We start from the raw sequence: 25188 nt of genomic DNA, 5'->3' as shown, positions 1-25188 counted from the left end.
GCCCTCTGCCCGCACCGTGCCCCGCTCACATAACAGGCCCCCGGGAGATAGCGTGAAACTGCAGCGAAACTTGGGAGTTCCCGGCCTGGCGCTGTGGAAATGAATCCGACTAGGAACCATGAGGTTTCAGGTTCTATCCCTGGCCTCGCTCAGTGGGTTAAGGATACGGCGTTGCCCTCAGCTGTGGTGTAGGTTGCAGACGCGGCTCGGATCTGGCGTTGCTGTGGCTCTGGCCTGGGATGGCAGCGGCAGCTCGGATTAGACCCCTAGCAGGTGCGGCCCTAAAAAGACAAAACAAACAAACAAAACAGGGAAACTTTTCCCCCACCCCCGCCCTTTTCCTCGCCTAGAAGTGGCCCATCCTCCACCTGGAGTCCAGCCTTGGTTTCCCTCCCTCTCTTCCAGAGTCTTCAGTCTCTCCCCACCTTGCTCCACTTGTCCAGGTCTCAGTTCTGACCTACCCGTGGCCCAGCTTCCACCTCCAGCCACTGGCCCCCTCTCCCTCCTGGCAGGTAGCTGCCTCTCCTTCCTCCTTGTTGCTCCATGAGGGCCTCCCTGTGGCCTGCATCCGGCTCTCCCAGAGTTGCTCAACTCAGTGCCCTCTCAACTGCTCCCAGCCTCCTTCACCTATTTGCAGCATCTGATACTGATTGACCCCAGCCTCAAATGCTCACCTTCCCTGGATTCTGGTCCTCCTTTCTGGCCCCTAAATGTCAGAGTTCCCAAAGCTCTCTCTCTTTTTTTTTTCTCTACACTTTCTTGGCAACTCATCTGATGGCTTCAGGTAGGTTAAGTCCACCTTCCTAGCATTGACATGATGAGGGAGGGCCAATCCTGAATTAACAATTGCCTGGGGAGAAAAATTGCTTGGGAACTTCTCCTTTTGCTTTCTACTAGTGTTACGCATTTGCATTTAACAAATATCATTCAGTACAAGTTATATATTAAGCACCCGTTCTTGATGCTGGGAAACAAGAGCAAGCAAAATAAAAACTCCTGCTTTGGAGTTTCCTTGTGGCTCAGGAGGTTAAGGATCCCGTGTTGTCACTGCTGTGGCTCAAGTTAGATACCTGGCATGGAAACTTCCACAGGCCCCTGGCACGGCCAAAAAGAAAAAAGAAAAGAAAAGAAAAACAGCAAAAGAGAAACAATCAGCAAGGCCCAGACTCCCTTCCCAGACTTGGCCGTCTTGCACCATTTCTCCTGTTATATTATCATTCTCCTAGGCTCAAAACCTTGGAATCATCTTTGACTCTCCAACCCTCAACCCTTATATTTCCTACCTAATTTGTTCCAGACTCAGTTGAGACCTTCACTTAAGTAGCTGAGGTGTGTAAAACCCCTTTTTCCTCCCCTATTAGGAGACCCCACTTGAAGCTCTTGCACGTTGCCTGGATTAGTGTAAGAAGGAAATGCATCTCCTGCCCGCAGTTTGTGGTCCTCTAATCTCTCCTACACAGGGCAACCAGGTTACTCTTCCTAAATCACAGCATCTTTAAAACCTGAGTGTTGGGAGCTCCCGTCATGGCTCAGGGGAAACGAATCTGACTAGTATAGAACTAGTATAGTTCGATCTCTTGCATCCCTCAGTGGGTTAAGGATCTGGCAGATATGGCTCAGATCCTTGGTTGCTGTGGCTGTGGTGTAGGCTGGCAGCTGCCGCACCAATTCGACCCCTAGCCCAGGAATCTCTACATGCCACCAGTGCAGCCCTAAAAAGAAAAAAAAAAAAAAAAACCCTCAATGTCTCCTGGATCAAATCCAGCAGCCTTCCCTGGCTTTCACCATGTGATCTGTCTTCCTTTGCACACTTGCCTCCCAGCCATCTTATTAAGACCCCTCCTCTGCAGCTAGACTTTTCCACATCGTCTTCTTTCCTAATGCTTCTTACCCACTGGGAAGCCCTGCTCCTTCATACTCTTACCTTGCACATTGGGACAAAGTCACCTGCACTCTAGTCATTCATGTTCTTCACTGTTTCTAGCTCTCTGCCTTTTGGGAACAGGCTAGGATTTGAAGTTAGGTATGACCATAGCAGTAGCCGTAAGCAGGGAAAGGTTAAATGTCAAATGATACACTCCTCTTCCAGGCAGGAGCCCAAGGAAACAATGCACAATCCCCATGCCCCCCTTTCCCTGGCAAGGGGATCCTGGAAGCACATATTGAGAAAAGACAAGATCCCCATCACTCTGTAGCCTTAGGTGGCTGCAGTGAGCAGAGGCTCCTATGGTGTGATGTGATATGTAGTATAAATGAGAGATAAGCTTCTAGAATGTTAAGCCACTGAGAGTTGAGGTTTGTTTGTTATTGCAGCAAATCTAGCCCATCCTGACTGATATATTACCTCCTCCAAGAGATTTTCCTTCCCTCTAAATCAGAACTAGGCCTGTTTGTACCTCCCTTGTGGAATTTATCACCTTTTCTTTGCATTTCTGTCCATGTCTTATTTACCTTTGAATCCTCAGAGCCTAGCACACTGACTGGCACAATAAATTATGTCCATTAAATACATAGAAAATAAGTTTGCCACCTACCATCAAATGAAGCATCTGAAAGCTATATAGAGGGGTTCCTGCTATGATGCAAAAGGATTATCTTCATCTTGGGAGCCTTGGGACCCATGTTCAATCCCTGGCCCAGCACAGTGGGTTAAGGATCCAGCATTGCTACAGCTGTGGCTTCAGTAACAATTGCAGCTCAGATCTGATCCCTGGCCCAGGAACTCCATATGCTGTGGGGTGGCCAATAAAAGAGAGAGAGAGAAAAAAAAAGCTAAGTAGAAGATAGCAGAACATAATTTTCTGTGTATTGGCTCAAAGTCACCTATGGAACTTCATAGGTCCTGCCTTGGTACTATAGTTACAATGACACAAATACCCTTTAATTTGTGTGGGTGACTGAAAGTAAGCTAGATCCAAAGTAACATCAAGGAGAGGGCCTGCATGGCTCCAAAACTTGCTGCTCTGCTACAAAAGAGTGTCTCATTTGTCTTCCAGAGTCCTAGAGCATCCTCTTTTATCTTATGGAGCTGTGACTGCCTTGCAGGTAGAAGGCACTCCATGCTGTCGTCTGAATGCCGTGCTCATGTGGTGCATTTGCTGGGATTCCAGTTTAAGAAGAAGCGGTGCAAGCCAAGACGCTTCCCCTGGCACTGTGTCCTGTCAGCTTGCTGAGTGCACGCCACGTGTGACAGGGGGAGATGTGTAACCACATGTCCTTATGGTACACCCATTTGGTTTAATCCTCATAAAACTGTGATATGTGAGGTCAGTGCTTGTATTCCTGAATTATAATTGAAGACACCCAAGAGCAGAAACCTAAAAGGATTGTCACACTCCTAAGGGGTAAACAGCCAGGTTGTCACACTCCTAAGGGGTAAACAGCCAGGTTGTCACACTCCTAAGGGGTAAACAGCCAGGTTGTCACACTCCTAAGGGGTAAAGCCAGACTCAACTCCAGATGTCAGCCTGAAGCCTGTGTCAATTTGCTGCAATGACCAACTCCTGCAATCTCCATCATCAACTTCCTCCTCCCCTACAAGCGCTCTCTCCCACTGCCATCCCTCAGGAAAGTCCTTCTTTTCCTGCCTCTAGGGCCCTGTCCACTGGGCCCCCTCAGCCATTTCAACTACTCCAATGTCTTTGGGGCCAGAGCCACTTAGAGGATGTACATGTAGACCTGGCCAACTGGCTTCAACCAGTGATGATGTGGGAGGGGGTGGGGCCACATCAGGTAGACCCAGCCCAAGTTAAAATCCCCAAGCTCAGAGTTCCCTTCATGGCTCAGCAGTTAAAGAACCAGACTACGATCCATGAGGATGCGGGTTTGATCCCTGGCCTTGCTCAGTGGGTTAAGGATCTGGTGTTGCCGTGAGTGAGCTGTGATGTAGGTCTCATGTATGGCTGGGATCCCACATTGCTCTAGCTGTGGCCTAGGCCAGCAGCTGCAGCTCCAATTCAACCCCTAGCCTGGGAACCTCCGTATGCCACAGATGCAGCCGTAAAAAATAAAATAAAAAGTCTAAAAAATATAGTGAAAACAGTGGACAAATCAAGGTGAAGCAGATCATGCCAGGCCTGCAGGCAAATCCTAGTCTTGAGAGAACCAGTCTACAGACAAGGTAAGTGGGAGGGATTTAGAAGGCGGGGGAGGACTTCCCATCTTGGCTCAGCAGTAATGACTCTGACTAGTATCCATGAGGTTGCAGGTTTGATCTCTGGCTTTGCTCAGTGGGTTAAGGATCTGGTGTTGCCATGAGCTGTGATGTAGGTCGCAGATGTGGCTTGGATCCCTCGTTGCTATGGTGGTGGCATAGGTCAGCAGTTACAGGTCTGATTGAACTCCTAGCCTGGGAACCTCCATATTCCATGGGTGAGGCCCTAAAAAGCAAAAAAATAAAATAAAATAAAATAAGGCGGGGAGAGCAAACTGAACCAATTATGGAAACATCATCTATGAATGTATAATCTTCAAGGTTTGTATATTTGACACCTACTGGCACTTCGCTGTGGAAGGTAAACATGCCCTTTCTAAATACCAGTGTTTAGTAGCCACGAAGAAATTCCACCTTCTCGCCCCCATGATGCCCACGTGTGCCCCTGGCATCTTTCCCACGTCACCCCACCACACTTGTTCTCCTTCTCCCAGGGAAATCCAAATTCAACTAAAATGTCATGTCTGTGGAACTTTCTCAGGCATAGTTCATCTCTCCTTCCTCGGTTCCCCCAGAAAACTGGTACCCTCCTCAAGTAGAGCTTACACTCCAAGGCTTTTTTTTTTTTTTTTTTTTTTTTTTGCTTTTTAGGCACATGGAGTTTCCCAGGCTAGGGGTCAAAACGGAGCTGCCAGCCTACACCACAGCCACAGCAACACTAGATCCGAGCAGTGTCTTTGACCTATACTGCAGTTAATGGCAACACCAGATCCTCAACCCACTGAGCAAGGTCAGGGATCGAACCTGCTTCCTCATGGTTACTAGTGAGATTCGTTTTCACTGAGCCACGACAGAAACTCTTCCAAGGTGTTTTGATTTTCCAGGTTGCAGGGAAGAATGAGGCCATGAAGGTGGCAAGCATGTCAGCCTCTTAAGCCCTTGCTTAGGCTTCTGCTCTTGGGTGTCTTCAATTATAATTCAGGAATACAAGCACTGACCTCACATATCACAGTTTTATGAGGATTAAACCAAATGGGTGTACCATAAGGACATGTGGTTACACATCTCCCCCTGTCACACGTGGCGTGCACTCAGCAAGCTGACAGGACACAGTGCCAGGGGAAGCGTCTTGGCTTGCACCGCTTCTTCTTAAACTGGAATCCCAGCAAATGCACCACATGAGCACGGCATTCAGACGACAGCATGGAGTGCCTTCTACCTGCAAGGCAGTCACAGCTCCATAAGATAAAAGAGGATGCTCTAGGACTCTGGAAGACAAATGAGACACTCTTTTGTAGCAGAGCAGCAAGTTTTGGAGCCATGCAGGCCCTCTCCTTGATATTACTTCAGATCTGGCCATCTTAGTAAAGGCCTTCGATTTATGTTTAGAGAAACATTTCTAAAGACATCACTGATTTCTTTTTCCTTGTCTCACCCACCCACAAACAACAGATGTGTTAGTTCTACCTCCAAAATATATTTGGGATCTATCTACTCTTTACTTTCCTACGAGATCTGCCTGTTTTAAGCAACCATCATCTCCTCCCTGGACTATACATGGCCTTCTGGAGTGCTGCCTTCTCCCAATGGGCCCCTCTCCCATCCGTTGAGATTACAGTGTGAGATCCCTGGTACTGCAGCACCTGCCTCTCCAAACACAAAGCTCCTGAGGACGAGGAGCAGTACCTGCTAGTTCCCCAGCTCACACTCAGTAAGCATTTCTTAAGCTTTTTTTTTTTTTTTTTTGCTATTTTGGGCCATACCAGTGTCATATGGAAGTTCCCAGGCTAGGGGTCAAATCAGAGTGGCAGCTGCCGGCCCTCACCACAGCCCAGCAACACGGGATCCGAGTCACATCTGTGACCTGCACCACAGGTAATACCACTGAGCAAGGCCAGGGATCGAACCTGGGTCCTAATGGATACTAGTTGGGTTCATAAGCCACTGAGCTACAGTGGAAACTCCCTCTTAAGCTCTTTTAAAACAAAAGGAATAAGTGAAAATATTTTCCAGTTTTCCATCATCACTTGCAATTTTTATGGCTAAATGCAGCACAAATAGAGAACACAGCATAAAATAAATATACAGCTTGCTGGATCGTTTTACAGCAACACCTGGTCATCACCACCAGAAATGTGTCAGCACAGCCCACCCCTGCACCCTCCCCCTGTCCCCAAAACAACCCTACTGCCCTTACTGAGTAGCCATGCTATTGACCTCTACAGGGATTACTTTCCCGTTTTTCTTTATATGGTTTCATCATCCAGGCCTCAATCTCTGCTAAATCTGAGCTTCATCCGCAATCTACATGCAGCGTGTGGCAACACTTAATTGTTAACCCACTGAGGGAGGCCTTGGATCAAACCTGCATCCTCATGTATACGAGTCAGGTTCTTTTTTTTTTTTTTTTTTTTGCCTTTTCACTTTTTTGCCTTTTGGGGCCATGGCACATGGCGGTTCCCAGGCTAGGGGTCCAGTTGGAACTATGGCCGCCATCCTACACCAGAGCTACAGCAACTTGGGATCTGAGCCATGTGTGTGACCCACACCACACCTCACAGCAATGCCAGATCCCTAACCCCCTAACCCACTATGCAAAGCCAGGGATTGAACATGCAGCCTCATGGATGCTAATCAGTTTCGCTAACCACTGAGCCACGACGGGAACTTCCATGGGTCAGATTCTTAACCTGCTGAGCCACAATGGGAATTCCACTGAGAGTCCTTCTCATGTCCTTGTTTTTTGTTTTTTGTTTTTTTTTAAGTCCTATCTCCTTTATTAAATGAAGGCAACAGGTACAATTTTCTCATTAGAGTTCAGTGAATTTGCCCTTAATGGAGTTTTTGTCAACTTTCCAGCTCACAAACAACAGAATGCTCTAGCTAATTTGAGTGGGGAAAGGGAGGAAATTATTAAAAGTGTCTTAGGAAGCTCAAGGAGTCTCTGGGAGGGTGGAGAGGCAAGAAGGGAGGAGACACAGCCAGGAACAAGGCCAGCCATACCTCAAGGCTGCCTGGGAAGCCCCCTACTCCCATCCCGGGGAGACTGACCGTGGGCACCAGGAGTGCTACCCTGTAGCCTGGAAGCTGCGTGCCTCTGCTGTCACTATAACCAGATTGGCCTGTTTGTTCTTTGTTCTCTAAGTTCCCTGGAAGTGATTCTCATTGATGACCCTAAGTGACACCTCTGTCCTTCCCACAAGCCAGCTGAGAAGTCTCATTATGTTCCTGCCTGGTGTAGATGGGGCACATAACATGGAAATTCTCCCAAAAGCCTCCTTGCCTGCCCGCTTGCATCTCTCCCAAGTGTCCCATCTTAATAAATCTATGTCTTGCCTATAAAAAAGAAAGTGGAAGGAAGGAAGGAAGGAGGGAGGAAAGAAAGGAAGAAAGGAAGGGAGGGAAAAGAAAGAAAAGAAAGGAATCCTCCCAGCACAGGAGCGCTGTTCCAGACTCCCTGCTGTCCACGGATGGATGGGCGAATGTGGATGTTCTGAGCTGGTAGTCTGGGAGCGTGGCCTTGCAGCCTTTCTGGACATGCATTTTATTGCCTGGGCCCGGATACCTGTTGCTCTGTTGAGCATCACTGAGAATTCCTGTCCCATCTATATCATTGTCACTTCACGTAATCCCTCCTTCTGTCTGATATTTGTAGCTACTCCCTGAGCCATGGTGCTGCATGGGGCCTATGGGGGCTATTTAAAAGTCAAAGTACCTGATGTATTTGCTTACAGTTTTGAATCCAGTGCTTACATACCAGGTTAAAGGAACTTTAGTTTTTTTTTTTTGCTTTTTTTTTTTAGGGGCTGCACCAGCGGCATATGGAAACTCCCAGGCTAGGGGTCAAATCGGAGGTACAGCTGCCAGCCTACACCAGAGCCACAGCAACTTGGGATCCAAGAGGCATCTGTGATCTACACCACAGCTCATGGCAACACCGGATCCCCAACCCACTGAGCGAGGCCAGGGATCGAACCTGCATCCGCATGGATACTAGTCGGATTCATTTCCGCTGAGCCACAACAGGAAGTTTCAGTCAAATAATGTAAATAAATGTTTGTGTGGCTTAAAAAGATTCTTGCAACGTATTATCTTCCCTCCAAGCACAGAACAAAAAATGACAAGATTGACATTTCTGTTCCAAGTACAAACTCTTCAATGGCCATGTTATTGGGTTAAAACAATCTGATAAGAAGTTGGTTAAAAAAAAGTTTTATAGTATCAAGACCATGGACTTACCCTGTACATTAATAATGACATTCCTCACTCTAAGTGTATGTCGGGGCTGGAGACATTAACGAATATTATGAGGCCAACATGATTAATGACACTTAGAACATGTAGATAAGCCACCACCATTTTTTCAATGCTTAAAACTATGCAATGCTTAATTTTGTAATTTACAAAATTTCATTAAGGAATGATAAATATACAGCTTGAGGTTCTTAATTAAATGCCAAAGACAAAAAACCATAAGCAATTGCAGGATCACTTTTCTTGCCACAGGAAAAAAAGGCTAAAATAATACATAAAAGCAACGTGGCAGCAGTATAATCCATTCTCCTGTCAGCAAGTGCTGTTGGAAGATGACAAATTTGAAGAAACTAGCAAAAAGCCATGTTGAGAGTGTGGAAAGTTTGGATGAAACTTGAAACATAGAAGTATGTTTCTATTATAGCCCAGTTTATGGTATAATATTTGCCAATGGTTTTAATCATGAGAAACACAAATACTTTTTTAGAAGGGGTGCATCTCCAACATACAGAAGTCCCAGGGCCAGGGATCAAACCCGCGCCACCACAGTGACAATGCCAGATCCTTACCCTACTGTGCCACCAGGAAACTCCACAAATACTATATATACATATATATATATACACATATATATACATATATATATACACACATATATATACATATACACATACATATATATGTATATATATACATATATATTTATACATCTATCTATCTAATCTTTTTGGTGCCTTATGTACTGCAGAAGATGTTTTATGAATGGAAGGTAGTATTATTTGCTGGTCTGTACTGGGCAATGGTATAGCTTTATGATCTTTACCTGTGATCACTCACTCCTAACCCAACCGGGTAAGTGCTATCACCACCTCCATTTTTTTCAGATGGAAAAATCAAGGCACAGGGCCCTTCAACAACTTCCTCAAGGTCACCCAGCCAGTAGGTAGCCAAATTAGGAAAATAATCAGGCGGTTTGGCTTTAGAATTCCCATTTGTAACATTACAGCTGCTTCTTCAATTGTATTCATATTTTGTGGGAAAGAATGTAGTTTGAAAAATCTGGGAAAATGTAATGCTAATAGATTGGCTGCTTTGATTGGAGTAAAAAAAAAAAAATACTTCCAGATAAAGTTTGGTAGTGGAAATCCTAAGTGCAGGAAATGCTGCAAAATGGCTCCAACCAGTGTAGTTATTTTGATAAGAATTAAGAACAGGAGTTCCTCTTGTGGCTCAGTGGTTAACGAGCCCAACCAGTATCCATGACGACCTGGGTTCGATCTCTGGCCTTGCTCAGAGGGTTAAGGATCCGGCGTTGCCATGAGCTATGGTGTAGGTCACAGACACGGCTTGGATCCCGAATTGCAACTGTGGTGTAGACCGGCAGCTACAGCTCCTATTCCCTCCTCCCCAGCCTGGGAACTTTCATATGCTGCAGGTGTAGCCCTAAAAAGACAAAAAAAAAAAAAAAAAAAAAAAGAATTTAGAACATTTAGGGAGTTTCCTTATGGCTCAGTGGGTCAAGGATCGGGTGTTGTCACTGCTGTGGCTCTGGTTACAGCTATGGCACGGGTTCAATCCCTGACTTGGGAACTTCTGCATGCTGCAGGTGCAGCCAAAAAGGGAAAAAAAATTTACATATGATAGAATCTTTGCAATATTTTAAAATAAGATTGGGAGTTCCTGTCGTGGCGCAGTGGTTAACGAATCCGACTAGGAACCATGAGGTTTCGGGTTCAGTCCCTGGCCTTGCTTAGTGGGTTAAAGGATCCCGCATTGCTGTGGCTCTGGCGTAGGCCAGTGGCTACAGTTCTGATTAGACCCCTAGTCTGGGGACCGCCACATGCCGTGGGAGCAGCCCTAGAAAAGGCAAAAAGACCAAAAAAAAAAAAAAAAAAAAAATAAGATTGGACATCACCAAGAAAACGTTTTACACTTGCAAGAAGATTCATCTTGTGACAAAGTATTTAGAATTGTTGAACTTAAAGATGTTGTATTGGCTTTTGTTTTTTAAGCTAAAAGTACCTATTTCCATTTGTTTTTTTCTAAAGAAACCTATGCTATGGAGAAATTTGTAAACCAACATTTGGGAAAGGTTTTCCATTAGAAGATAATTCTGCTGTCAAAAGTGATGTCTCATCTGAATGATTTGTATACTTGGAAATAAAATTTATAGCTAGGACAGGAAATGTATTTATTTATTTATTTTAAAATTTTACTACCGTATAGTTGACTTACCGTATTGTGTTAAAATTTAGTTAGTGCTATTAACAGGCTCAGTCAAGGATGACTTCTCCCATTCCAGTCTGTTTTTACAAGGTGTCTCTTCCGGCTTTTGAAAAAAAAAGGGAGTTGCTGTCGTGGCTCAGCAGAAACGCATCTGACTACTATCTGTGAGGACACAGGTTCAATCCCTGGCCTTGCTCAGTGGGTTAAGGATCCAGTGTTGCTGTGAGCTGTGGTGTAGGTCATAGATGAGGCTCGGATCTGGTGTTGCTATGGGCTGTGGGGTTGGCCAGCAGCTGCAGCTCCGATTCAACCCCTAAGCCTGGGAACTTCCATATGCCACGGGTGCAGCCCTAAAAAAAGACCAAAAAAAAAAAAAAAAAAAAAGCTCTATTGTGATATAGATATTGACATACATAAACTGCACATATCAGAAGTGTATAATCTGATAAGTTTGACACACGTCACACTCATATACTGTTGAAATTCTCACCATAGTCAAGAACTCTTGCAGCTTTCAGAGCCCTGAAATACAATGAAACAAACAGAACTTAGAGCCATATTTTCCAATTTTTTTTTTCTTTTTTGGCCACTCCATGGCTTATGGAAGTTCCTGGGCCAGGGATCAGATCCAAGTTGTAGTTGTGAGCTATGCCACAGCTGCAGCAATGTCGAATCCTTAACCCATTGTGCCAGGCCAGCACTCCAGAGACACTGCCCATCTTATTGTGCCACAGCGGGAACTCCAGAACCAGATTTGCTAATCGCTCTATTTCAAAGTGTTGGAGCATAATTTAAAAATAAGAAGGTTGAGGGAGCATAGCTCACCGTTCCTTCAGCTCATGGTGACGTTCTTCCAGAAAGGGGAGGGGAGAAACTTCACAGGGGAGAAACTGACAAACACACCCAGGCAGGTAATCAAGGCCAAGATCAACAGTGACAATCATGGTGACAGTTTGTCCACTGGATATGGTGTGATGAACATGGTACTTGGCTGTGGACTTTCTCCCCAGTAACACACAGCCCCCAGGGTTTAGAAGAAAAGCATCCAACCCATCCTGGAAGAGGATCATCCCACGTGTCTGATCCGTACCTCTCACAACTTTCAAAATCATTGAAAACAAGGAAAGTCTGAGGAACTGCAAACAGTTAAATGTGTGATATCCTGGGATAGAAAAAGGATAGTAAAATCAAAGGAAATCTGAATGAACTATGGACTTTAGTTAGAAAGAGGAAATAGAGGCAGTCTGTTTTTACAAGGTTTTAATTTTTGCTTGCACTAAAATTAATAATATTTTACTTGACCCAAAAGACTTTGTACCTTTAGTAAATGATAACCCTTTTTTTTTTTTTTTTTTTTCCTTTTTATAGCTGGCCACGCTGTATACGGAAGTTCCTAGGCTAGGAGTCAAATCCAAGCTGCAGCCACCAGCCTTTGCCACAGCCACAGGAGTGCAAGATCCAAGCCACATGTGCGACCTATACCACAGCCTGCTGCAGCACCGGATCCTTAACCCACTGAGTGAGGCCTGGGGTTGAACTGGCATCCTCATGGACACTATGACAGGTTCTTAAACCACTGAGCCACAATGAGACCTGCTCATCTTTTTTTAATGCTTTCCAAGTTTTTTTTTTCACCACATCTGTGGCATGCGGAAGTTCCCTGGCCAGGGGTTGAACCCATGCCACTGTAGAGATGCCAGACCCTTAAACTATTGAGCCACCAGGGAACTCCTCGAGTTTCTATTTATGACAGTGTATGTATGTAATGTTTCAATAACTCTATCCATAGGGCACATATTAAAAAGGATTTATTGATGGCGGTTGCTGCTTTAATCAGTATTTTAAGTTCAATTAGACCTGGGTTTAACTTGTCTGAGAACCCCTCAAGATTTCCCAAGAAGCCATGCCCATTTCAAGAATTCTGGGGAAAAAAAAAAAAAAAAAAAAAAAAAAAAATATATATATATATATATATATATATATATATATATATATATATATTTTGCTTTTTAGGGCCGCACCTGCAGCATATGGAAGTTCCCAGGCTAGGGGTCGAATCGGAGATGTCGCTGCCGGCCTACCATAGCCACAGCCACTTAGGATCTGAGCTGAGTCTGTGACTTACACCACAGCTCACTGAAATGCTGGATCCCTGACCCACTGAATGAGGCCAGGGGTTGAACCTGTGTCCTCATGGATACTAGTCGGATTTGTTTCCGCTGAGCCACAATAGGGACTCCTGAGAAAAACATTTTTAATTGGTTAGGTCTCATCCTGTTCCCTGGGTACCTGGGCCACTCTCCATGGGAATGCACAGTGTTCTGGGACTGTGAGGGGGACCCAGTGCCCACAGAGGGTAGGAGACTCACCATTTCCCCTATTCATTCTAGGTTATAAGGCAAGGTACTAGCTCTGTTTTAAAAGGATCACTTCACCCTTTGTCCCAGGAAAGAACTCACTGCCTGTCCCACACACAGGCTTTGGCTGTGCTGAGTAGCATGGTATCTGGTGGCCCAGTTTCCACTGTGAAGAGCGGGGAGTTAGCCACAAGGGCCCTCTGGTTCCTTCCATCCATTTTTTTTTTTTTTTGCCCATGTCCACTTTTTTTCTTTCGTCTTTTTGCCTTTTCTAGGGCCACTCCCATAGCATATGGAGGTTCCCAGGCTAGGGGTCGAATCGGAGCTGTAGCCACCGGCCTACGCCAGAGTCACAGCAACGTGGGATCTGAGCCGTGTCTGCGACCTACACCAAGGCTCACGGCAACGCTGGATCCTTAACCCACTGAGCAGGGCCAGGGATTGAACCCGTGTTCCTAGTCGGATTTGTTAACCACTGTGCCACGATGGGAACTCCCCCACAATGTGATATAAGGCGGTGTGTTCCTTTGGAGGAGATCCTGGGCCTCCCCAAATCGTAGCGATTCATCATATCCCAATCTGCTTCCTGAATCAGAGAATCAGTGTCCCAGCAACTGAAACCAGAGATTACCAGGACACCTGCACAGGCTGACTCAACCACCAGGTTCTGGTTTGTAACTGAGAGCAGATGAGGAGGTAGGAGGACCTCACACCAAAGTCCGCTGGGAACTACCGGCCCCTGAGGCTGCCAGCAAGATGGGCAGGGCCACATTCCCCAGAGGGCAGGGCTGAGTCACCACGGCAGAAACCAGCAGATGAGTGAGTGGCCCTCAGGACCCTGGGAGAAGCTGCCACCAGGGAGCAGAGTGGAGATGGTCCAGGGCAAGGCCTGCCAGGGGGTCTCTGCCTTGTATACATTTCCATGGGCACTTAATTTCAAAATGAAAAAACCTCTATCTCCATGTAGCTTCTATAGATATTTAGATGGAGGAAGAGCTCTCCATCAATCCAGGCTGAGGGTGACATGAGAGTGCCATCGCCAGAATCCAACTTAGCTCCCCTTGCACTGACCTGGCGGGGTAGTGAATTGTACTATAAGGATCTCGCTGAGGCTATCAACAGTGGTGTCGGAGCGGACACCAGTTCTACACACTGGCCAGCTTGTGGTGCGGCTCCCAGGACCCACTGTCTTCCAGGACTGACGTCCACACTGAGCAAGGGGGTGACAATGACCATTGGGCTTGGAGCTCTGCTTTGTGCTTCCCAGTGGGAGGACCTCAGATTTCTGTAAAATCATAGCCATGCTATAAAATGAAGACAAGTAGATGAGGCACTGCATACAAAGCAGCCAGCAGATGGCAGGGGCTAACATCAATGAAGCTGGTCTGTTCGATTTGGAATTGAATCATAAGGAATGTGGATCCACACTTGGCAGGTTATCCTGCAGAGGGTTAAGTGAAAACACTCTTCAGAACCCTCTGGCAGAAAGTGGCTTCATAAAATGACGTTTCGTCTTTTTCATGACCTTCCTGGTAGCGAGTTGTGAGGCCAGTGCAGGAGGGTGGGGCAGATGGGGAAATGCTGATTGCTATGGAGAACCAGCCTGTTCAACTGGTTTGTCCCAAGGTGCTTCCTGGCCAGCAGCTCATAAAATGCACACTCCCCACCCCAGAGTTTCTGATGTGGCACAGTGGGTTAGGAATCTGACTGCCGTGGCTTGGGTCACTGTAGAGGCACAGGTTCAATCCCTGGCCCAGCACAGTGGGTTAAAGAATCCAGCATTGAACCAGCGGCAGCATAGGTTGCAGCTGCAGCTCAGATTTAGTCCCTGGCCTGGGAATTTCCATATGCCACTGGTGCGGTCGTTTTAAAAAAAAAAAAAGCACACTCCCTATCCCAGTATCTAAAGAAAATTGATGCACCGTATATGCACACATGACATTTATACATATACATGCATGTGTATGCAGTGTAAACTTAACTGCAGTAAACTAGGGTGAGGACTCTGAGATTAACCCCTGATTTTACTCATACACATAGGCAGACTTAGATCACTAGTGAAAACTATCCCCAGGTACAAAGTGCTGAAAGCAGGTGTTAGATAAACAAACCTCCTTCAATGAGAAAACAGTGCCTCCTAGTGGCAGATTATTTAAGAAACTCAGAAATGGAGCCTACAAACCTTTTTCTAAAAACTCAGCCACAAGCTCCACTCACTGTTTCCAGGATCAAAAGGAAAAGTCTCATATTTATAATTACATTTTGCTGCACCAAACTCTTGACTTACTTTATTTAAGCTAATCGTGTACTTTTTTTTTTTTTTTTTTTAGGGCCGCACCTGCAGCATTTGGTGGTTCCCACACTAGGGGTCCAAATGGAGCTGTAGCTGCCAGCCTACGCCACAGCTCAAGACAACGCCAGATCCTTAACCCACTGAGTGAGGCCAGGGATCAAACCCGCGTCCTCATGGATGTTAGCTGGGTTCACTAACTGCTGAGCCACAATGGAACTCCGTACTTTATTCTTAAATTTGATCAAATGAACGATCACTATACATTAACAGGAATTTACTGGAAGTCAACCATAAGCTCAGATGGATGTCATCATAAAAAGAAGCATTATAAAGCAAGCACCTCTTAAAAAAAATTTAAAAATACAAATACAATATTCACTAGAAAGGCTGAAGAAAGGCAAAGCAGCCACCTGGATTACAGACTAAACCTAAGGAAAAAGGAGCAACCAGGGAGGTCCAAAGTATAACCAATTAGAACTTTAGAAAACAAAGTCATTACAGAAATAATGAAAGACTATTCCTCAGAGATCAATAAAAGATACCGACCTTGAGGTTGAAGGCACTTTCCCTCTTACTTTTTTAAAAATTTTTTTATTTTTTAGGGCTGCACCTGCAGCATATGGAGGTTCCCAGGCTAGGGGTCGAATCGGAACTGTAGCTGCCAGCATATGCCACAGCCACAGCCACTCGGGATCCGAGCTGCATCTTTGACCTACACCACAGCTCACGGCAACACTGGATCCATAACCCACTGAGCAAGGCCAGGAATCGAACCTGCAACCTCATGGATATCAGGTTCATTAACCACTAAGCCATGATGGGAACTCTACCCTCTTATTTTTTGAAAGAAAAATGGAATTCAAGCCCAAGAGTCCAGCTCATCTGACCAAGTGCAGCCTCTGCCGGGCAGTCGGCGACCCTCCTGGGAAGGAAGCCACCCACCATGCCGGGCCAGAGGTTTAAACCATCATCATGATGAATGCTGGCCAATAAAGCAAAGAGTCTTGGTGGAAGTTAAAGTTATTTATTGATGTGTTTAGACTCTGTACATTCTCCACAGATCAGATTAAAGAGTTTTGTGGGTGAAGTTTATCTGTGCACAGTGGGAAGAGACATGGACAGGGTAAAAGGGAGGGGGAAAAAAAAAACAGTCACAGGGAAATAGAAAAAAAATACACCACAGGTTACCAGAACCTTCAGAATTAAAAAAAAAAAAAAAAAAAAAAAAAAAAAAAAAAGGAAAAGAAGCAGCCGTGAGCATCAACAATCAACTATACAAGCATCACAGAGACTCATGTGAAGGAAACAAAATCTTCGAAGGTTTCCATGGGGTCTACGGACCATCTCATGTACAGCTCAGAACATCCATCTCCTGGGGTCTCGGGCCGCTTACTGCTGTCTTCTCCACATGATGGGGACAGCGGGGGTTGATGCCTTCGGAGGGGGGTATGTCCAAAGAGGAAAACAGCACATCTGGATATTACGTGGGAGGGGAGTGAATAGTAAAAAGCTACAGTGAGTCAACGGCAGACGGTGGAAGAACGTCATGTACAAACTACAGGCTAATCTCTGCGGAAGAGCTGGATTCAGAAGGAACGCGATGGTGGCCTTAATCGGTGTACACAGGGCTTGTTGCAAGATGCTGGAACTCAAATGCTCACTTTGAGCGCCTCCTTGGTGATGGGACTTGTGTGGAGACACCCCGGTATCTAGAGGTGGGAGCACCAGACTTCCAAGAAACTGGTCCTTCAAAGGAATTTTGAGAGGGGAGCCTGATGAGCTGCAAGGGTCAATGATGGCTCCTATTTCAGGTAGCTCCTCAGCAACGTTCTGAAAGCTCATTTAAAAGGGAATACTGCCTCTTCCTTTTCCAATATAAAAACCAGGACAGTGAGCCTTAAAGGGCAGATTTATACAATGCAGCTGGAACAAATGGCCTGCATAGAGCATGTACAGTCTATCACTGAAAAATCAACATTTGCCATTGCTACGGAGAGCACGTGTGAGACAATACAATAGAAGTGGGATTCCTGATTAATTTAAAAAAGAAAACTACATCAGTCAAATATCTGCAATAGATCATTTTTTCATTTCATTTAAGGTTTATATATCATATATTGTTATATTAACATTTTTTTTCACCCATTTAAAAGAATGGAGATTGTGATTCTACAGTAGTACTTTACAGTCTTAATGATCCAGGAGGTCTGAGTGTAAGATGAATCCTCTGGAAATAACTGTTGGTCAGTAGTCGATCCAAAACTTGACCTCTGCTGCCCTCCTCAGCCCCACCCACTGCAACCGGGTGCCGCACTTCTCCTGCTTAAATCTGCATCTGCTCCAGGTATTTGTAGGTTGGGTTTTCATAACCATGGTTCTGCATCTTGTTCAGGTGACGTTCTTCTGGGGTGAGCATTGGGTCGACCTGGAGGAACAAAGGTGAGGGACCATTGCGTAAACTTAAGAGAACTTTCCGAGAGATCTGAGCTGTACTTACTGCAGGATCGCCTGGGACCTAAAACCAGTCCAGTGCCCCAATTCCACTGGGCGCACCAAACAAGAGCAGGCAGAGGCGAGAGAAAAGAATAGGGTCAAGAGTGCCCGTCGTGGCGCATCGGAAATGAATCCGACTAGGAATCACGAGGTTGCAGGTTCCATCCCTGGCCTTGCTCAGTGGGCTAAGGATCCGGTGTTGCCGTGAGCTGTGGTGTAGGTCACAGATCAGCTCGGATCTGATGTTGCTGTGGCTCTGGTGTAGGCTGGCAGCTACAGCTCTGATTGGACCCCTAGCCTGGGAACCTCCATATGCCACGAGTGCAGCCCTAAAAAGCGAAAAAAAGAAGAGGGTCAGAGAGGCCAGGCTGCTGAAGGCTGGCGAACTAAATGCTTGGTCCAAGGTGAAGGAAACAATGAGCTTCATCTCCCAGCACCACAGCCACAGCAAGTCTTGGCTGCCGCCTCCCTGTGGGGCAGCCTGGGCAAGCCACAACAGCATTGCAACGGCAATGCAATGGAGCCACAACAGCAATGCAACAGTGGGACCAGAAGACCCCTAGGGTCTCCTCCAGCCCTGGCCCTGAAATTCTCCAACTCAGTCAGTGTCCAGCAGGAGGTCGAGCCAAATAACCAAGATACACACATCTGTACTAATTTTCCTGGGGAAATTCTATTCCTTACTATACTCATTTTCTAGAAGCAAGACACTGGACATTCCCACCACCCACCAAAGCCAGGTGGTAAGCAGTTCTAACGACAAAAGAGCAGAAAAGGGAACAGAATCCACCTGGTCTGGCTCTTTCTTTTTTATTTTTATTTTTGTCTTTTGTCTTTTTGCTGTTGTTGTTGCTATTTCTTGGGCCGCTCCCACGGCATATGGAGGTTCCCAGGCTAGGGGTTGAATCGGAGCTGTAGCCACCGGCCTACGCCAGAGCCACAGCAACGCAGGATCCAAGCTGAGTCTTCGACCTACACCACAGCTCACGGCAACACCGGATCGTTAACCCACTGAGCAAGGGGCAGGGACCGAACCCGCAACCTCATGGTTCCTAGTCGGATTCGTTAACCACTGCGCCACTACGGGAACTCCTCTTTCCGAATTTCCCATTGATTTTTTCCCCCACTGAAAAAGAAGAGTATTATTCCTATTTCATATGTTTAAGACAATTCATTCACACTGCCACTGATGCTTGATCTGTCATATACCTGGTTTGCTCTTTATAAAACAAGTCCAAAAAAGCAAACTAATGATAGATATAAAGAAATAGTATTAGCAGTTCTTCATTCACCATCACCTAACATACCTGAAAAAAGGAACATTAAGGAAAGGGTCTGAGAAAAGTTTTCATTCTCTGCAGCGTAAAATGCTCTTAAGATTTTTTCACATTCACAGTCAAAGCCCAAAGTAATGTTAAAAGTTGGCAACAGCCCTTGTGACGGGATCATCTTAATTCAGCCAGGGCTGACTTCCAAAAGGTGCCCCAGTAATCCAGCAGTCATCTTGGGTGCAGTACCACACAAGATGCTTGAATCCCCCAAGGCTCCTCGACAGCTCAGGGCGAGCCCTCACCGCGAGAGCCCAGCGGCTCACCTCCACGATCCCATGGCTGATGGTGCCGTACTGCCTCTTCCGAAGCATCACCAGGCTGATGACAATGACCGTAGCGATGGCCACTGCGATGACCAGCAGGCCGATGAGGGCGCTGCTGCTCAGACCGAAGTCCTCCCGCAGCGGCCCCGTGGATTCCTAAAACAGCAAAGCAACGCACGTGGGCAACAAGGCTTGAAAGGCGACAAGCAGCCGGGGAAGGAGTGGCCTGAGGGGTGGCCAGGACCCTGCTTTCCACGTACCCATCCAGGTGGGGAGAGCCCGCCCCCAACTCTTCCCAATCTTCATGGAGATTCTAAAGTGTAGGAAAATGGGCGGCGGGGGGGGGGGGGGGGCGCGAGGGATCTTGGACAACTTAAGCCCACAGGCACTGCTCCCAGATTACACCTGAACCAAGGGGGCGGCAGAGAAAACTGGAGGCTAACACAGGACCGGCCATGAGGTTCTGGAGCTAAACACCTACCGGCGCCTCCTCGAGGCCTCCGACTCTCTCAGCGTTGAAGATCATCTCCTTCACATCCAGGGTCTCGTCAATGACCTGAAACAGTGGGAAGATGTTACCAATGGGGTAGAAGAGAAATTCAGCGTAAACATAACTGCTGCTTTTCTCCTTCATTTACTATTGGGCGGAGGGAAGCAGACGACGAATGGACACCCTCCTAACCCATCAGTTCTGCCACATTCCTGTAGGTCCACTGGCCAAACCCCTAAAGGAAGGCGCAAGTATGGATGCAAAATTACTGGACGGCAATTGATCATTTGTTTGTTTTTGCTTTTTAATTTTTTTTTTGGCTGCACCTGCAGCCTATGGAAGTTTCCAGGCCAGGGACCGAATTCGAGCCACAACTGTGACATATGCCATGGCTGTGGCAATGCTGGATCTTGAACCCATTGTGCCACAGTGGGAACTCCCAGTTGGTCTTTTATGGCCTGTCACCTGCCTTCTCCTTTAGGCAACCGTTGTGGAGATATTTCGGGACAGATGACCAAGTAGCCATGTTTAAATATCAAACTCACTTAAGGATAACTCAGAAATACAAATGATAAAAATGCTGAAAGAATAATTAATAGGAGGTATAAACCTCAGGCAGTTAAAAACCAAATCCAGTAGTTCCCATTGTTGGCTCAGTGGTAACAAACCTGGCTAGTATCCATGAGGACTCGGATTCAATCCCTGGCCTTGTCCAGTGGGTTAAAGATCTGGCATTGCCATGAGCTGTGGTGTAGGTTGCAGATGAGGCTCAAATTGGCATTGCTGTGGCTGTGGTGTAGGCCTGCAGCTATAGCTCTGATTTGACCCCTAGCCTGGGAACTTCCATATGCCACAGGTGAGACCCTAAAAAAGACAACAACAACAACAACAAAGAACCAAATCCAACTCTATTCCATTTTTAAGTTATTAAATCTTTACTCATATGAAATGTCTGTCTATCTATCCTATCTATCTATCTACAGGCTACGCTCCCAGCATATGGAAGTTTCTGGGCCGGAGAACAGAGCTGCTACAGTGACAACACCAGATCCTTAACCTACTGCACCACCAGGGAACTCCCATTAAAATCACAGTTTCTTTTCTTTTGGCTTTTTAGGGCCACACCCATGGCATACGGAGGTTCCCAGGCCAGGCGTAGAATCGGAGCTGTAGCTGCTGGCCACAGCCACAGCCACAGCAATGCAAGATCTGAGCTGCATCTTCGACTTACACCACAGCTCACGGCAATGCCAGATCCTTAATCCACTGAATGAGGCCAGGGATCGAATCTGCGTTCTCATGGATGCTAGTCAGGTTCATTAACTGCTGAGACATGATGGGAACTCCAAATCATAGTTTCTTTTATCGGAAAAAAGGGTGGCAGATTTCTCATTCTCATGACAACCCGGAAGAAAGGTAGATGTTATTAACCCCTCCCCTTTTTAAATTTTTTTTCTTTTTGACTGCCTTTGTGGCATGTGGAAGCTCCTGGGCCAGGGACTGAACCTGTGCCACAGCAGCAACCTGAGCCATAGCTGTGACATCAGATCCTTAACCCACTGAGCCACCAGGGAACTCAGAAACGGCCTCTTCTATTCTATTCATACTTTTAGTTGCAAATATATTTTCCACTGTATAACAAGAGATGAGCTACTGCTGAAAAATAATTCTTTGTTCCTTCTCATACCCAAACACTAAACAACACGGCGCATTTGTGGGAGCAGCTGTAGCCCATCCACCTGCTAGCCTGTGGAAACGGACACATGGAGCTTCATCTGGGAAGCATCTCTCATTATTCTCAGCATTAACATGGGCATGGCAACAGAGGGAAATGCTTACCATGTTTTCATCCACTTTCTTCTTACTGTTAATCACTTTCTCCTCGGCACCAATCAGCCCCCCGTCCTGCTCTCCCAGGGCAGATCCTGTGTGGAGAGAGCACGGCTGAGCTTCCCAGGATGGGCTGACCTCACAAGCAGCAGCAAACACCCTCCCGAGGGCCAGGGAGCCCTCCCTGAATGCCTTCCCCCCGCATCCTCAAAACATAGCTTGTCCCCATTTCTAAGGATGCATGGTGTTCCACAGGGATGAGTGACACAGGACCGATGGGTGTCATGGAGGAGAAGGTGCGCCCTTCACAAGCCCTCAGGAGACATGGTATTTGTGATATAAACAGAATCCAAAGCCATTCCAGACGAACACATGACTCTGTGTGGTCTCACCAAGCACCCATTACCCTTCCATTTGCTCGTCCAACACCAGGGCTCCTTCCAAACGAAGAACGGGCAAATCCCACGCCTGCTTTGAGCTTCATCCTTTGTGCCACAGGCAATTTTCTGCCTGAGATACCCTCCCCTCCCTGACCTTAAACCCCTCCTCTTTGTCCTCCAAGCTGCAGCTCCTCTTGGGAGACATTCCCCGGTTATAGCACTTAAAGCCACTCTTTGGAATCATTGATTTTCTGCTGTCTCTCTCTCCAGGCCGGAACCCTCTTGGGGCCTGTATCACCGAGAGCCACATCATCAGCAGTTATTAGGGAACAAACGGAAGGAAGCACTGCACAGACAGGGAGGACACCAACACCAGGGCGGACGGTACCTTTCCGTAAACAGAGGAAGAATGGCAAAGTCCTCTTGTCAAGGTCAGACAACGCCTGAGCCAAGGTCACCTGTGCTTGCCACTACAAATGATAGTGTCCAAGATGCAGCACAAACTCCAGGAGGGGAAAAGTGAGGAGCAATCCTATCTTCAGCTCCTAAGCACATGACTTCTAGCTAACCTATGAGTGTCTTATGAATAACAGTATGTGTAGTTTTGTAAGATGTCTGTGATTTAAACCTTTTATAAATAGATCACCCCGACGGCTACTTGGTATTACCTGTCGGGACCACCCGCAGGCATAGGATTCTGACGTGAGTATTTGCCAAGCACTGCTGCCCCCTGCCCCCGGGGCTGCTGGAGAGACAGCGACCCGAGGCCCAGCCATAGCAAGGCTCTTCTGCTCACGGCCCGACTCCTTCTGGACCCTGGGCTGTCAGCAGCCACGCTGCAAGTGCTGAGTCCCCCACTGGCCAGCCAACACCTTGGGCATTAGAATGCAGCCAAAAAAAGAAAAAGAAAAAAAAAGAAAAAAAAAAGAGAGGCACCTTTCTTCTACAGCTTTCTTTTTTTTTTTTTTTTTTGGTCTTTCTGCCATTTCTTGGGCCACTCCTGCGGCATATGGAGGTTCCCAGGCTAGGGGTCTAATCGGAGCTGTAGCTGCCGGCCTACGCCAGAGCCACAGCAATGCGGGATCCGAGCTGCGTCTGCGACCTACATCACAGCTCACGGCAACGCCGGATCGTTAACCCACTGAGCAAGGGCAGGGATCGAACCCACAACCTCATGGTTCCTAGTCGGATTCGTTAACCACTGCGCCACAACAGGAACTCCCTACAGCTTTCATTCAAACAAGAACTTTCACAACTTGATTCTGGTTTCTGTAGTGTAGAAATGTCAATGAAATAGCTATACTGCACTTGAGCTATTTAAGAGGAATCTCTCTGGGCAGGATGCTTGTGACCAAGCCTAATAAATTCTAACTCTGCACTCTTTCGTCCTTTCTCTTCTCCTCGGAATTTTAAAGGGCATAAGGCAGGATCCTGCTTGAAAGTGTGAGGCACTGAACCAACAAATCTCAAGCCCTACTACCAGGGCAGACTTTCCTAAGACTTTTGGTGGTACAACCCACATGTTCTCTTTTGTCTTTTTAGGGCTGCACCTGCGGCATATAGAAGTTCCCAGACCAGGGGTCAAATCAAAGCTGCAGCTGCCAGCCTACACCACCGCCACAGCAACACCAGATCCGAGCCTCGTCCATGACCTACACCACAGCTCATGGCAATGCTGAGTCCTTACCCCACAAGCAAGGCCAGGGATTGAACCCATGTCCTCATGGATACTAGTCGGGTTCATTACCACTGAGCCACCATGGCAACTCCAACCCACGTGTTTCTTAAACACTGACCTTAACTACTTTGGTTTTATATAATTCATAAATGAGGGACATTAAAAGACCAAAAATTAATGTTTAAACCATTCCGATTAATAATAGCTGAAGCCTAAGGGCAACAGCCAGTTAAACGCTCAGGAAATTTGTCTTTAAACACATCCAAGATGTCCACACTGGGGGGGAAGAGGTCCATATGAACAGAATAAAATGAACCATGTGCACACGAGTGATTTGTGAAGAGCCCGTTCATGATCCTGTGTTTTGAGGAGCAGCACACACGCCACGGAACCCTTAGCCAGGACCCAGCATGTCAGCCCATGAATGTGGGCCCTTGTTCACAGCAACCCTGGAGGCCAGGAACCTCGAGATGCTGCAGCCACACCGCGTTCTACATACAGGACCAACCACGGGCGCCGCAGACAGAGGGAGCCCGGGCCAAGTTCTGGTTCCCCCACTCCTTAAAGGCACGACTTTACTCTGAGGCTTCTTCAGCTGCCTTCCCTGTGAAAGGGCTAAAGCCCGACCTACGATGTGTTCCGTGGGCTGAGCGAGGTAAGTATGGAGGCACTCAGCACAGCGCTCAGAAAGCTTCATCTGAAAACTGAGTTCGCTCGTCTCAACCTGTCTCATCGTCAGCTTCTACGTGCTGAGGGACACTACACCCAAGAGACACGAGATGGCTGGGAACAGACAAAGGATGAGGGGTGGCTAAACGAAAGGGAAAAGATGGAAGTGGAGGCAGTAGAGAAGAAGAGGTACAATAAATGACTCACCACCTGGCCATCTGCATGTTTTTATATAGCCTCACATGCACAAACTGCCTGTTTAAACTGGATATACTTTTTTTTTTTTTTTTTTGGCTAAGCCCACAGCATTTGGAAGTTCCCGGGCCAGGGATCAAACCTGAGCCACCGCAGTGAGAACACTGAGTCCTTAACCACCAGGCCACCAGGGAACTTCTGGGTATACTTGTCAAGTCTATCCGGATTCAACGGGTTTATGAAAAACCGACTCTCGTTACTCTGTACTCTCTGGCCATCCAGAAGGATGACTCAGGATGGCCACCTGGTAACCCAAACCACCAACACTGGGTCTAGGTGCCGGAGGCAGGGCTGCTCTGGCTCCACGCACAGCCACGTCCGAAGGGATGAGGTGGAAAAAAAATCAGGTGATGGAATGAAACAGAACACGAAACTTCTGGGGAAGTGAAGGGAATGAAGGTCTTTAGAGGGAACATCTTGGACAAACCAACCTTTTTTCACTGGGTGGTACAACTCCGGCTGAGGGTCTAGCAGAAAGGAAAGCAACAAAAACAAACAGCACAAAAGGAGATTAAG

The 25188-nt window shown here is 46.8% G+C and overlaps 1 protein-coding gene across 4 annotated transcripts in view; it reads right to left on the bottom strand.

The window, feature by feature from the left end:
- The window catches only part of APLP2 (amyloid beta precursor like protein 2), a 73069-nt gene continuing 64172 nt past the window's right edge, over nucleotides 16292-25188 (bottom strand). For 2 of the 4 annotated variants that reach the window (XM_021063157.1, XM_021063159.1), the window contains 5 exons: nucleotides 25104-25139; nucleotides 21700-21785; nucleotides 19852-19926; nucleotides 19371-19526; nucleotides 16292-17708 (listed from right to left, as the gene is read on the bottom strand). In XM_021063157.1, coding sequence (XP_020918816.1) covers nucleotides 17607-17708; nucleotides 19371-19526; nucleotides 19852-19926; nucleotides 21700-21785; nucleotides 25104-25139 — 455 coding nt within the window. In that variant the 3' untranslated portion in view covers nucleotides 16292-17606. The remainder of the gene's footprint in view (nucleotides 17709-19370; nucleotides 19527-19851; nucleotides 19927-21699; nucleotides 21786-25103; nucleotides 25140-25188) is intronic. The other 2 variants (XM_021063158.1, XM_021063160.1) reach the window with 1 other exon arrangement.

The sequence above is a fragment of the Sus scrofa genome, chromosome 9 (genome assembly GCF_000003025.6).
Source record: "Sus scrofa isolate TJ Tabasco breed Duroc chromosome 9, Sscrofa11.1, whole genome shotgun sequence".
Lineage (NCBI taxonomy): Eukaryota > Metazoa > Chordata > Mammalia > Artiodactyla > Suidae > Sus > Sus scrofa.
The sequence above is the reverse complement of the archived record's forward strand: the minus strand, read 5'-3'. Positions and strand labels throughout refer to the sequence as shown.